The 12,068-nt window shown below is 45.0% G+C and overlaps 4 protein-coding genes across 4 annotated transcripts; 1 reads left to right on the top strand and 3 right to left on the bottom strand.

Annotated features, from left to right (window-relative positions):
- Window positions 1-375: 375 nt before the first annotated feature.
- PVX_114705 (vacuolar ATP synthase 21 kDa proteolipid subunit, putative) lies at window positions 376-2,498 on the bottom strand (the record flags this gene model as incomplete). Its single annotated transcript, XM_001616279.1, has 5 exons — window positions 1,745-2,498; window positions 1,349-1,449; window positions 1,007-1,187; window positions 612-715; window positions 376-431 (listed from the first exon to the last, which is right to left on the bottom strand). Exons 1-5 carry the CDS (start codon window positions 1,846-1,848, stop codon window positions 376-378), a joined length of 546 nt encoding a protein of 181 aa, XP_001616329.1. The 5' UTR covers window positions 1,849-2,498.
- A 1,840-nt stretch (window positions 2,499-4,338) lies between these two features.
- On the top strand, window positions 4,339-6,349 carry PVX_114710 (adenylosuccinate synthetase, putative; the record flags this gene model as incomplete). The annotated part of the gene is made up of 2 exons (XM_001616280.1): window positions 4,339-5,882; window positions 6,117-6,349. The coding sequence occupies exons 1-2, from the start codon at window positions 4,802-4,804 to the stop codon at window positions 6,347-6,349; spliced, it is 1,314 nt and encodes a 437-aa protein (XP_001616330.1). The 5' UTR covers window positions 4,339-4,801.
- A 421-nt stretch (window positions 6,350-6,770) lies between these two features.
- Window positions 6,771-8,804, bottom strand: PVX_114715 (60s ribosomal protein L7, putative). Its single transcript, XM_001616281.1, has 3 exons — window positions 8,278-8,804; window positions 7,708-7,902; window positions 6,771-7,427 (listed from the first exon to the last, which is right to left on the bottom strand). The coding sequence occupies exons 1-3, from the start codon at window positions 8,434-8,436 to the stop codon at window positions 7,011-7,013; spliced, it is 771 nt and encodes a 256-aa protein (XP_001616331.1). The 5' UTR covers window positions 8,437-8,804; the 3' UTR covers window positions 6,771-7,010.
- A 453-nt stretch (window positions 8,805-9,257) lies between these two features.
- PVX_114720 (hypothetical protein, conserved) lies at window positions 9,258-10,739 on the bottom strand (the record flags this gene model as incomplete). Its single annotated transcript, XM_001616282.1, has 1 exon — window positions 9,258-10,739. One exon carries the CDS (start codon window positions 10,737-10,739, stop codon window positions 9,258-9,260), a length of 1,482 nt encoding a protein of 493 aa, XP_001616332.1.
- Between the last annotated feature and the right edge of the window lie 1,329 nt (window positions 10,740-12,068).

Here is a 12,068-nt window from a genome sequence, read left to right as displayed (position 1 = left end):
CATGGGTGGGTATATCTAAGAACACGTATGCGTATGCTAATTCGTATGCGTAGGCACGAGGCCAGGCACACTTACAGACGCACACATACAGGTGCGCTGCAGCTTGGAGCTTTTACAATTGCATGTGATAAAAAAGAAGAAAACAACGGGGGGCTATTGGCGCAACTTCAAAAGGGAAAAACGGGAAACCCAAAAAGATTACCAAAGTGTGCAGGAAAGGTGGGGGAAAAGAGGGGCAAACAATGGGGCATATAATTTGGCAAAATAAAAGGCGCTAATTGTCCACTGCAATTATCATCGATGCATGAAACAAAAACAATTTAAAAAATGAAAAAATGAAAAAATAAAAAATAACAGAATACTCCTCGGCAGTGCTTAAGTCAGTTGAATATCCCCGATGGACACAATCGCCACGATTAATCCGTACAGTCCTGGTAAAAAAAAAAAAAAAAAAAAAAAAATTCACATATTGGGGGTACATCAACACGTGTACATGTGCGTTACGGCTTTTCTTGCACACATGTCTAAGCTGGGAACACCCATGCGCACAACTAAACTGTAAACACAGGAGTCACTCTCTCTCATTTGATTATGCGAAAGATGAAACGAACCTATAACACTAGCACATATTTCAATCATCAGCATTCGAACGAACAGATCCGAATTGTGTGCATCTCCCAAGGCGCATGAGCTGCCCGTTATGCCTACGGAAACGCTGCAAAAAAGAAAAAAAAAAAAAGAAATAAGCGGAGAGGTCACAGCACGGAATGAGAAACTTAAACTGAGAATATTTACGACGCGTATGTGTTACACCATTAGTGTGGACATGGGGGATATTCACAAAGACACGCGGGTAGGTGCGCTCTCCGTGGGTTACGAAAAAGGTGATTTATTGTTTCTGTCGAATGGGCTCAATTTAATGCTCTAGTAGTGTATTCCTTTTTTTTTTTTGCCCCCTTGTTCTAGGGCTACTTTGTCGCTCCCCCCTTTTTTTCTGTCTGCTTACCCAGAAACGAGGTTGGACAGACCCGCCGTGAGACCACTCGCAAACAGGGCCCATCCCCCTCTGATGGTGTTCATAATCAGTGCATCCGTCTTGGTGGTTAGCACCAGTGGGGCGTGCACTTCTTTACTGAGTCCGCTAAACTTAATTTGAAGAAAAACTGCGGTGATGACTCCATACATGCCTGCGCGGTGGGGGTGGAGGTGATAGTGGCGAAAATGTGTAGCTTGCGCGGTGGACCACTTCTTAATGGGTCGCCTTAAATGCAGTCGCTTCGCTCTTTACGCCGGTTTTCTCTCCACCCGTTCGTCGAGCGGCCCTCCTGCACAACGCCGCGCTGCTTACCTAGTGCTTCACAAAATATAATGGAAATCAAATTTTTCGAAATGATACGTGGGGACTTCACCGAGGCTCCCACTATGCTGGTCCCGCAGATGAATATTCCCCTGCGGTGGGTGAAAATGGAAAGAAAGTGAGAAGAAGATGGGAAGAACGTATTGGGCACACGTTGTGGCTGCGGTGTGCAGGTCCACTTGGCACGTTTGCACATGCGGAGTGGGATGGCCTGTGTCGTCGTGCCTGGGGACGGTCTACCCATGGCAATAGCGCTAATCACGACAATCGCGCCAATCGCGGTAGTCCCCCCGCGTAACGATGCAATATGCGATGGCGCCACGTGAGGAATTTCATTTTATTTCACTTTCTTTTCCTTTCATGTAGCTTCCTCCAAATTGTGCGTACCATGCTGCGCCGATGATGGAGAGGAAGAGGGCCATGGCTATGCCCAGCATTGCCCAGTTGTAGGGCGAAATGGATCGAATGATTTCAAACCACGAGTTATACATATTTAAAGGGTCTTCTTAATTGGGGTTGCTTGGTTTTCACTTGGGATTACATTAACTGGGAAGGTGGCCGTACGAATTCTTCTTTTTTTTATCTTTTCGAGCTGACGAATGGGACGGCGCAAATGTCCATAACCAAATGGGGCCTGCTTCTTCGTGTGTATAGCAGATTTGGGATCTTTCCTTTTGCGCTGGACTGCGTTGCGTGTTTAGCTTGTTTGTAAAATGTATATATATTTATATATGTATATGTATATGTGAACGGCGCTCTTGGGTGGGTCGCCCTCCGTTATGCGTGTAACTCCTCCGTTTTCAGATTCCTACCAAATACGTTTTGCGAGTTCAGGGCGTCACGCCACGCGCGCAGCTACATGCATGAGTATGCGTTTTTTTTTTCTTCTTTTGTTTTTATAAACACTTGTATGGCATAGCTGTACGTATGTTACGCGGCTCGAGGGGGGATGCGGCGTTTGAACGTAACAGGCGCCAATGCGCTCTTCCTCTTCTTCTGCTAATTTTGTAGCTCTTCTTTTCTTTCCATATGCTTTTCAACAATCCATGCATGACATGTTAAGCAAAAGTTTTGTGAGTATATTCGTATTCGCAAAGAAGTGTAATTTTTTTTCTTTTTTTTTTTTAACCTCCTTTTTTACATTTTTCAAATTGCCTTTTTTTTTTTTTTTTTTTTCCTTTTAATCCATAACTTGCGAAAAATTTTTGAGTCAAAAGGGGGGAAAAAAAAAAAAAAAAAAAAGAGAATTTGGAAAGGTATGCATTTGTACAAACGTGAAAGGTTTCGCTTAACTTATCGCTCCTTCGGCATTTTTTTTTTTCTTCTTCTGTTCTCCGTTTTTTAATTTTCTTTTTTCTTTTTGTCACTCTGGCACAAAGTTCGATCGCACGGAGAATGGGCAAGTTCGTTGTCGCGTTTGGACGCGCGGCCGTTGCTTTGCAGTAAAGGAGCGGCAAAGTAGCGGCAAAATTGCCACAAAATTGTTCCCAAACCACTGGCGTAACAACCGCCATAAGCGCTGCCGCGTTTCTCCTCCCCCCCTTTTATCAAACCATGAGCCGAACGAACATTTTTTTTTCCCGAGGAAACAGACGGGCTGTTGTTCCAAAGGGGCAGACAAATGGCAAGCAAAAGTGATACACCTGGGAGAGGATTACTGCGTACACATAAATATGGACAGTAGATGGTATATCGTTGTGATCATTTGCAAATGTGCTAAAGTGCGAATGGGTGTATGCGCGGCGCGTTTGGAGGGGGAAATTGCGGAAGGGTCAAGTCAACTTCCACGTGGAAAAGCAGCCAAATGAAGGACGCCCCGTAGTTGCTTAAAAGAAAAGAAAAAAAAAAAAATGGAAAGGCAAAGGGGAAGTGAAATGGGCAAAACGATTTACATAACAGAACACATGGCCCACTGTTCTCTCTTCTCTGAGCGGGGTGGAGACATTTTGCTAATCGTCTGAGGTCCCCATAAGCAACAACCCTTATGCTCAGCCCACGAATAGGCCAAAAAGAACATATGCTTAAAAAAAAGGAAATTGTAATACCACACATCATCCCGTCAGTTGTTTCGTTCCCCGATGGGATAAATGCTGACTTATAAACAGCTACTTCTACATGTGGCTCTTTTTTTTTTTTCTTAAAAGAAAGCAAACTGTAGAGCACCTTTCCTCTTGTGTGTGCGTAATTTTGTTGCTCCTCCGAGTGACTACATCCCAACAACACCATTTAGGGTTCTTCCTTCGTTTGTTTTCATTTCGGTTCTAACGAAGTGCATCGTTTGAGGGTGGCGCGGCTTATCTAACTCACCCATTTAAGCAGAAAAAAAAGAGAGCGATTATCTCCCCCTGTGGCAATCTCATAGGCAGTTACGGTAAAGGACTCCGTTTAAATGTACCCTGTGTGACTCTCCATTTTGTGGAGGCATACAAAATGAGATACCACATGAGAGAAAAAAAAGCACTTCTCGCATAGGGCCATATAAAAAATAAAAACAAAAAAACATTAAGCAATAATTGATGTCTCGAATGGAATTTTCATCGTTTCGCGCTCATCAGGAAAAGAAGGCCCTTCCTTGTCCGATGTGTGACTCTACATGCTTTTCCCCATCGTGTGGTTACCACGTAGTGAGCATTTCGCACGTACCTCTCTGCGTTCATCCTAAATATGAATACCGCTGTGCACGTCGCTGCGAGTGTTGCCCATGGCTTTGGGAGGAGTCTCCACAATTTGAATTTATTTTTCACGACATTTAGGCATGCTAAGTGTGAAAGCAGCACAATCGATTGGAAGAGCTAACAATGAATTAAGGAGAAAAAAAAAAAGAAAAAATGAAAGAATGAATGAAAGAAAGAAGGAAATCCCTTTCGCTATTTTTTTCTCCCCTTCTGCATGCCTCCCACGGATGCGCGTGATAGAATAACTAAATTCGCGCTAACGAAATTGCGGCAAATTTTTTTTTTTTTTTTTTTTTAATTTTAACATGTTGGCGTAAATAGAGTCACACAAAATAGAAACGAATAGAAGAATAAACGAATGCGCTTGAGCCAGTTATTCACTCAGTGAGTGTACAATTTAGGTACCAAAAGGAGTGCCCTTTTTTTTTTTGGGTAGGGTGCGGAAGCTCTCACATGTAAGGATCAGCTGAGCTTGTTAGCACGACGAAACAGCTATCCTACAAGTAGATCCTTTTTCCACCCCTGAGCTGTTTGTGCTGCTAGAAAAGATAATTTTTTTTTCTACGGGTGAGACGTTTTGAATCGCTCTTCCGGTGAGGTGAGTCGAATCGACGTCTCTAGGTAGGTGTGGCAGCCCTAGGCCATCTGCGCGCCCCATCGGTGTAGCGGTATAGCGGCATAGCCGCGTAACAGCGTAACCGCATAACGGTATAGCTGCTTACCGGCGTAACGAGTAAGCGGCTAACCGCCCCACACACACAGCCCCAAGATGAACATCTTCCAGCACGACATCCAGGATGTGGGCCAGGGAAACGTGGTGGCGATCCTGGGCTCGCAGTGGGGAGACGAAGGGAAGGGGAAGATCATCGACATCCTGTCCAAGCACTCGGACATCACGTGCAGGTTCAACGGAGGGTCCAACGCAGGGCATACGATCTCCGTGAATGATAAGAAGTACGCCCTGCATTTGTTGCCCTGTGGAATTCTCTACGAAAATAATATCTGCGTGTTGGGCAACGGAATGGTGGTGCATGTGAAGTCCCTAATAGATGAAATAAACTCCATAGGGGGAAATATCATCGATAGATTGTACCTCTCGGACAAGTCCCACATCCTGTTCGACATCCATCAGACGATAGACTCAATGCAAGAGAACAAAAAACTGAAAGAAGGAAAACAGATAGGCACCACCAAGAGAGGAATCGGCCCATGTTATTCCACCAAAGTCTCCAGAGTAGGCATACGACTAGGATCATTAAAAAATTTCGAGCACTTTAAAAGCCTCTACGTAAAATTGATAGATAACCTAATGGAGCTATATAACATAAGTGACTATAATAAGGAGGAAGAACTGGAGGCCTTCTACCAATACCACTTGTTGCTGAAGGATAGAATCATTGACGTAATTTCTTTTATGAATAATCAGCTGAATGAGAAGAAGAAGATTCTAATTGAGGGAGCTAATGCCGCCATGCTGGACATAGACTTTGGTACGTACCCTTACGTAACGAGCAGCTGCACAACTGTTGGGGGTATTTTTTCAGGCCTTGGGATAAACCACAAGAAGTTAAATTTGACCGTAGGAGTCGTTAAGAGTTACTTGACGAGGGTTGGCTGTGGCCCCTTCATGACTGAGCTGACCAACGAAATTGGCGATTATCTTCGGGAGAAGGGCTACGAGTATGGCACAACTACTAAGCGGCCCAGAAGATGTGGGTGGCTAGACATCCCCATGTTACTCTACGTCAAGTGCATCAACTCGATTGACATCATCAATTTGACCAAGCTGGACGTTCTGTCTGGCCTGAAGGAGATTTCCCTCTGCGTCGGTTACCGCAGCAAGGCTACAGGTGCGTCCCGGGGGGGTACGCCATGCTGCATGTGTGGCTCGCCCTATGACATAAGGGGGTACTTCTACTGTGTGGGGGAGATTCCCCGCAGTTATGTGCAACCCCCACCAGTCTGTTCATTCGTATCCTTTGAGAAAAAATGAACCGCTTTAAAGGTGCACACGTGGCGTATTTTGCTATGTATGTATATATATGTGTATATTTTTTTTTTTTATTTTTTTTCCCCCCTGACAGGCGAACTGCTGCAGAAGGGGTGCTACCCCGTGGACGAGGACGCGCCGGAGCACTACGAACCTGTGTATGAACAATTCGAAGGCTGGGAGGAAGACATATCCAACTGCGAATCGTTTGAGGAGCTGCCCGAGAATGCTCGGAAATACGTCTTGGCGATAGAGAAGTACGTGGGCTCGCCCATCGTGTGGATTGGAATCGGGGCCAACCGGAACAACACCATTATGAAGAAGTGACTGCAGGGGGGAAGCGGCGGCAGTGGTAGCTGCAACTGTGGTGCGGCCGGTAGGCCAACACGCCCATGGGACGAATCGTTCGAATGGGGATCTCCCTAATTGTAGCTTCGAATCAGGCCGTACACAATTCTTTTCCAACGCGGTTAAGTTGCGCAGACTTTTTTTTTTTTTTTTTCTTCCTCCCGCGTGTCCCACCGTGGGCACTCACTCGCACGGTAATAAACCTAAGTATTGTCCGCGCTGCAATCTGGGGGAGGGAACTTTTTAGGGGCAGCACACCTCATGTTCACTATGTGGGAGGCCAACTTTCATATTCGTCCTTGGCCTTGGAAAGGGTTTGTCCCTCTCATATGATGCTACACCGTGTTGTTGTGAGTTTTTCCTCCCCCCTGTTGCTGCACAATTGTACTGTTTCATTTTTGGCTTATTTCATTTTTTATGTGGGTTTAATTAAAAAAAAAAAAAAAGTTAACTTTAAAAAAAAGGAGTGTCAAATGGTGAAGGTGACAGTTCAGTCATCCTACAGGCGAGCATTTTGCACACACGTGGTGGGGGAGTAGTGATGGAGGTGACGGTGCTGCAGACGGTGAGAGTACCCTTCTCATACACCCCTCCCCACCTACCTACTTAAGCAAACACTGATCCCTATGGTGCGGCGTGGTCAAATTATCTTCTCCAGAATTTCGTTAATTCCCTCCTTGACAAATCCGGCAAGCTCATTTTTAAATTGCAGAAAATCGAACGTCATTTCGCTAATTAAGTAGGAGAAGTTAAAGGGAACGATCTGTTCCTTCATCATTTGGTCCGCGTTACTTTTGCATTCAAATATATATTCGCAAAATGAGGGAAAGGAATAAATCCCATTTTTGCTAAAAAGCTTTTCTACAATTTTATTGGAGTCACATCGTTTTATTTCGTTCCCGTCTTTTAAAAATAATTTTTTTTCCATCAAACTGTACAGGGTGTACTTTTGTATGTACCCATAACATACGTACTGCTTCACCAGGAATAGCTTTTTCATGTTTGCCTTCGTGTTGATGAGGAGCACGCCGTGGTACTTCTCCGTCAGTTTGAGTTTCTGGGAAGTGGGGGTGGAAAAAAAGGAGAAATTTTGCCAAGTTGCAAAGTTGCAAATTTGAGAAATTTCCCAATGCATTGCTAACTGGTGCGGACGCATGACCCGTTGTGCATCCATCGGAAACGCCGCGTGGGAGTCTACACGGGGGAATACTCCTTTTTTGTTACTCAAGAGTGAGCCAGGTGAGCATTTACAAAAGGTTTTCTTTTTTTTTTTCTTTTTTTTTGCAAAAATGCGGTCATACATTACGCACTCGCACATGTACGGGGTGTGGCTATACCTGAAGGACTTCACTGGGGGAGGAGGAAATACACTCGACGTTATTTCGGATGGCAAACAGGCAACGTCTCTGCTCATCGAATGTCTGAGCGGTCAGCTCTTTCTTCAAGGTTAGATATTCATTTGTCTGGTTGTCCCGTTTTTTTTTGAACTCCTTTTTCTTGTATAAGGTGCGAAGTTTTCTTTTCGATGGGGTCTGCGCGGGGGGGCGAAAAGGGCGCGGTTGCGCGGGGTGGATCAGCGGTACGGGGAAGTGGTGCAGGGCAGCTGAATGGGGAAGCAGCACAGGTTAGAGGAATGGCTCCTCGCAGCGAGCAACGCCCCTCAAATTGTGTTATAGCTGGGGGAGGGACACCATTACAAATGCGGAACAAAGGCACGCAGGCGTCCATTCTGCCACCCCTTATATGTACATAAGTAAAACACCGCGCAGGGACGTGCCGCTTGGCCAATTTTGCCGGACGTGCCATATGACACGCGCTTCATCATTTTTTTCACAAAATGGTGGTCTAACACGGGGGCACAAAAAAAAATAGAAAATAAAATAGCAGCTCTCACTTTTGCGCCTTACCTTCACTTTCGTTTCCTTGTCCTCATTCGGAAGGAACACTTTCTTTTCGTCTTTAAATTTAATCTTCTTTATTCTTCTAAACTTGACAAATTTCTGCTTCCTCGCACCCGCGTCATTCTTTCTCTTTAGCTGTTTATTTTTAGCCCTTTTATTGCTCATTTTTTTGTTTTAAAAGTTCGAAAGGGCCATTAATTGCGGCAGTTTTTTTTTCCCTTTGGTACATTCAAATGGAGGGCAAAAGGAAGCAAATGAATAAATAAAAACAGCGCGGCGAGTTGACACAATGGGAAGTACGTTCGTTCGTCCAATAATCCTCAAAAAGGGTTATAATCATAATTTGTAAGGCGACGAAGTTTGAACAAATTGGGGACCCCCAAGTTAAAAAAGTAAAAAAATTGCAGCAGGTACGCACGTATGTCAGTATATATAAAAAAAACGTGGGGCATATTTTCTTACCCGGCTTTCTACATAAATGTACATGCGTATTTTTCGCTCATTTGTTTTATGCATCATTTTCCCTTAACCGGGCGCAGTACCTTTCGGTTGTTAAAAAATTTCCAAGTACGGGATTCTTCCTCCCCAACCGGATGGCGCGACCAAACGGGGTGGGCACATCAAACCAACCTCTACGTATACAAAAAAAAAAAAAAAAATATAGCAGCAAGGCGACAACGGGACTTATTTTAGCCAATTCGCAATTTTCCCTCCATTTGAGTTGCGCGCAAGTTGTGGAAAAAAAAAAAACTTTTAAAAAAATTTGTAAACGAAAAATGAACAGGAAAAAATTAAACTATTTGAAAGAGAAAAGAAAAAAAAATTAAGGGGAAGCCATCTTCGCAGCGAAGCTGAATATCCCCCCGCTCGATATTTTCCGCGTTATGGTGCGGACGCAACGTGGATGTACATTTTTGCCTATCCCGTTTGGCGCCCATTCGTACATTTGGGGACGCCACTGTCCTGTGCCGTTAGCAGCTCAACCGCTATATCACGTCATCCAGAATGGCGAGCTTTCCAGCAGCAGCTTCCTCCTCCTTCCTCTCCTCCGCCAACTCATCCCCATCGTACAGCTTGGCGAATTTAAGGCTGCAGAACTTGACAATTTTTTTCGGCGTGGACTTATGTATTTTATAGCCGACGTCGAAAAAGGAATTTTTTTTCATGCAACTTGGGTTTCCACGCAACGGGGCGAGTTTCTTTTTTATTTCGGAAGTGACCCGTGCGTCGTCATGCATCTGCAGTAAATCTTCCACTTCCGTTGTATCTGCCGTGGTCGTTTTTATTTCCCGTGGGAGTACCTCTTCTGTGTTTTTTTGGCGCAACTTTTCCTTCGCCCGTGCACACAGTTCGTCCATCGCCTTTGCGCGTAAAACCTTCATGGTGTTTGAGCGCAGAGGGGCCATCTCTTGTGAGGGGGGTGCGTCTGTCTCTTTGGATGGCAAATCGTTTATCCCCTTTGATGGCAAATCGCTTATCCCCTTTGATGGCAAATCGCTTATCCCCTTTGATGCCAAATCGTTCATCCCCTTTGTGTGCAATTCCTTCGTCACTTTTGCTGACAATTGGCCCGCCTTCTTTGCTGGTAAGTCCTGCTTCTCCTTTCGGCGCACGCCCCCCTTAGCCTTCGGCCTGATCTGCCTGACTTCGTCCCCCTGGTCAGCCTTCTTCGCCTTGACCCGTTCGCGCACCTTCCCACATTTCGCCTGAACCTTTTGGCCATTTTTCGCTGTTGGCCTTTTCGCGTGGAGGCCCTTCTGCACCAGAGGTGACACGAGCGAATCGTTTGGTGCACCCCCCCCTTGTTTCTTCTTCATTTTCAACCTGATGGGCGTGTGCACATCGTTGATGCTGATGACATTTTTAGGGTTATGCCCCTGCCTAACCGTCTTCAAGCGCAAGGCAGTGTTTTTCCGTTGGTAATTTTCCTTTTGAAATAGGGACGAAATATATTTGTCAAACAAGTTTTCCTGCTCCCGACAAGGATCCCTCTGATTCTCCCTATGTATCTGCATCATTTTATAAATGGATATTTTGCTTAGAATAAACAGTTGGGTATTTTTCATAAACTTATACAAGGCGTAGGAAATAATTTGGAGGCTGTAAATCACTTTCAGTCCTTTTCTCTTTCCAATCAGTTCTGTCTTCCCATTTATTTTCCCATTCCTCTCCACATCATTTATGTTAATATAATTATATGCCAACTTTCTTTTCCTGCTCAAGTAGCTACTCGCCCATATTTGCATTATCAAATTTTCTATATAATCTCCATTTTGGTATGGGAGGAAGAATTCGCAAAACCAGTTGATTTCATCTGAAAAGAATTTTAAATAATTTTTGTACTTGATATTTTTCCAGTAAAACTTGATGTACGGCTTTTCATGCAGAGAAATTCCGTTTTCCTTCCGGTTGTACACGTCGTGGATGACGAAGTGCAGGATGAGCAGTTCGTTCGAGGGGCTCGGCATGGTGGGGTAGCACGCACAGCTGAGGGGCAGTCGCAGCATGTGCCAAGCTTGGGGGGGGCATTAACACGTGTAGCAAGCGGATGGGCACTCACACGTGTAGCAAGCGGATGGGCACTCACACGTGTAGCAAGCGGATGGGCACTCACACGTTTAGCAAGCGGACTGGTCGGCGACGTGATTTACACTTATGGCAAGCGGACTGGTCGGCGGATGGGCATTCACACTTATGGAAAACTCCCCTGCTCAGGCGTTCCTCACAACATGGAGGAGGTTACCCCAACTGTGGAGAGAGGCAAACTTCGAGGCGTGAAAAAAGTACTTTAAAAGATTCGCTCATTAATAGTTACCCCCCTTTACGCGTGGGTGTAAAAACGAGAGAAAAAAAAAGTGTCCAAGTTGAAAAAAGACGTGTCTGCGCTTTCGGAAAAGTTCGTTCATTCGTTCGATCGGTTATTAGCTTATACGTTCGCTCATCAGCTTATACGTTTGTCCATTCGCTTACACGTTTGTCCATTCGCCCATCCGTGCACTCATTTGTGTGCTTATTTTTCTCTCCGCATGGCGAAGTCAGCACAGCTGTGTCGTCGCCGCTTGGACCAGCTCTCCTTTTTGCAACTAGGTAACCGTGCCCATTTCGTAGCCGCACACGCGTTGCCATTTGAGCTGGGGATGAACTGACACCCTTTTTTCGCGTAACCCATGAGCAGATAGGCTTGAAGGCTGGTGGGTGAACTGCCTCCACCACGTGATAATATGATGAGCTGATCAGGTGGACCCAAAAGACGAAGGAGAAAAGCGCACCAACGTGGTCAACTTCGTGCGGGAGAGGGAAAAAAAAAAAAAAAAAGGATCAGCGGGGCTGTTGGACCTGGGCCAAAAAAATAAACCTACTTCGCATTTGGGCCAGCCGAGTGAAAAAAAAAAAAAGACCAAATGGAACGAAACGAAGTTAGCTTGATAAACACATGCATGTCGAACAGCACACGTTAGTATGAATTTTTTTTTTTTTTTTTTTTTGCCCTCCTGCGCGCTCCCCACGATATTCGCACAACGGGGGGCGAAGCTCTTTGGCACAAAATGCAGGCCAGTTGTGGAGCTGCCAAATGTGCCTCCCCAGTGACGGTGGAAAAAATTGCTATATTTTTAATTCTCAGTAAATTGGAAGTTGCCAATTTGAAGTGGACTGGCGAGCATGCAGGGGATGAAAAAAAAGAAAAAAAAAGGCGAGTTAGCCCCAAAATGGGAAAAAAAATTACAATTGCAAACCTATGTGGTAAAAAAAGGTACAATTGCGAACCTAGGTGGGCCAAAAAATTACAACTGCAAACC

The sequence above is a fragment of the Plasmodium vivax genome, chromosome 11, assembly GCF_000002415.2.
Source record: "Plasmodium vivax chromosome 11, whole genome shotgun sequence".
In the NCBI taxonomy this organism is placed as follows: domain Eukaryota; phylum Apicomplexa; class Aconoidasida; order Haemosporida; family Plasmodiidae; genus Plasmodium; species Plasmodium vivax.
The sequence above is the reverse complement of the archived record's forward strand: the minus strand, read 5'-3'. Positions and strand labels throughout refer to the sequence as shown.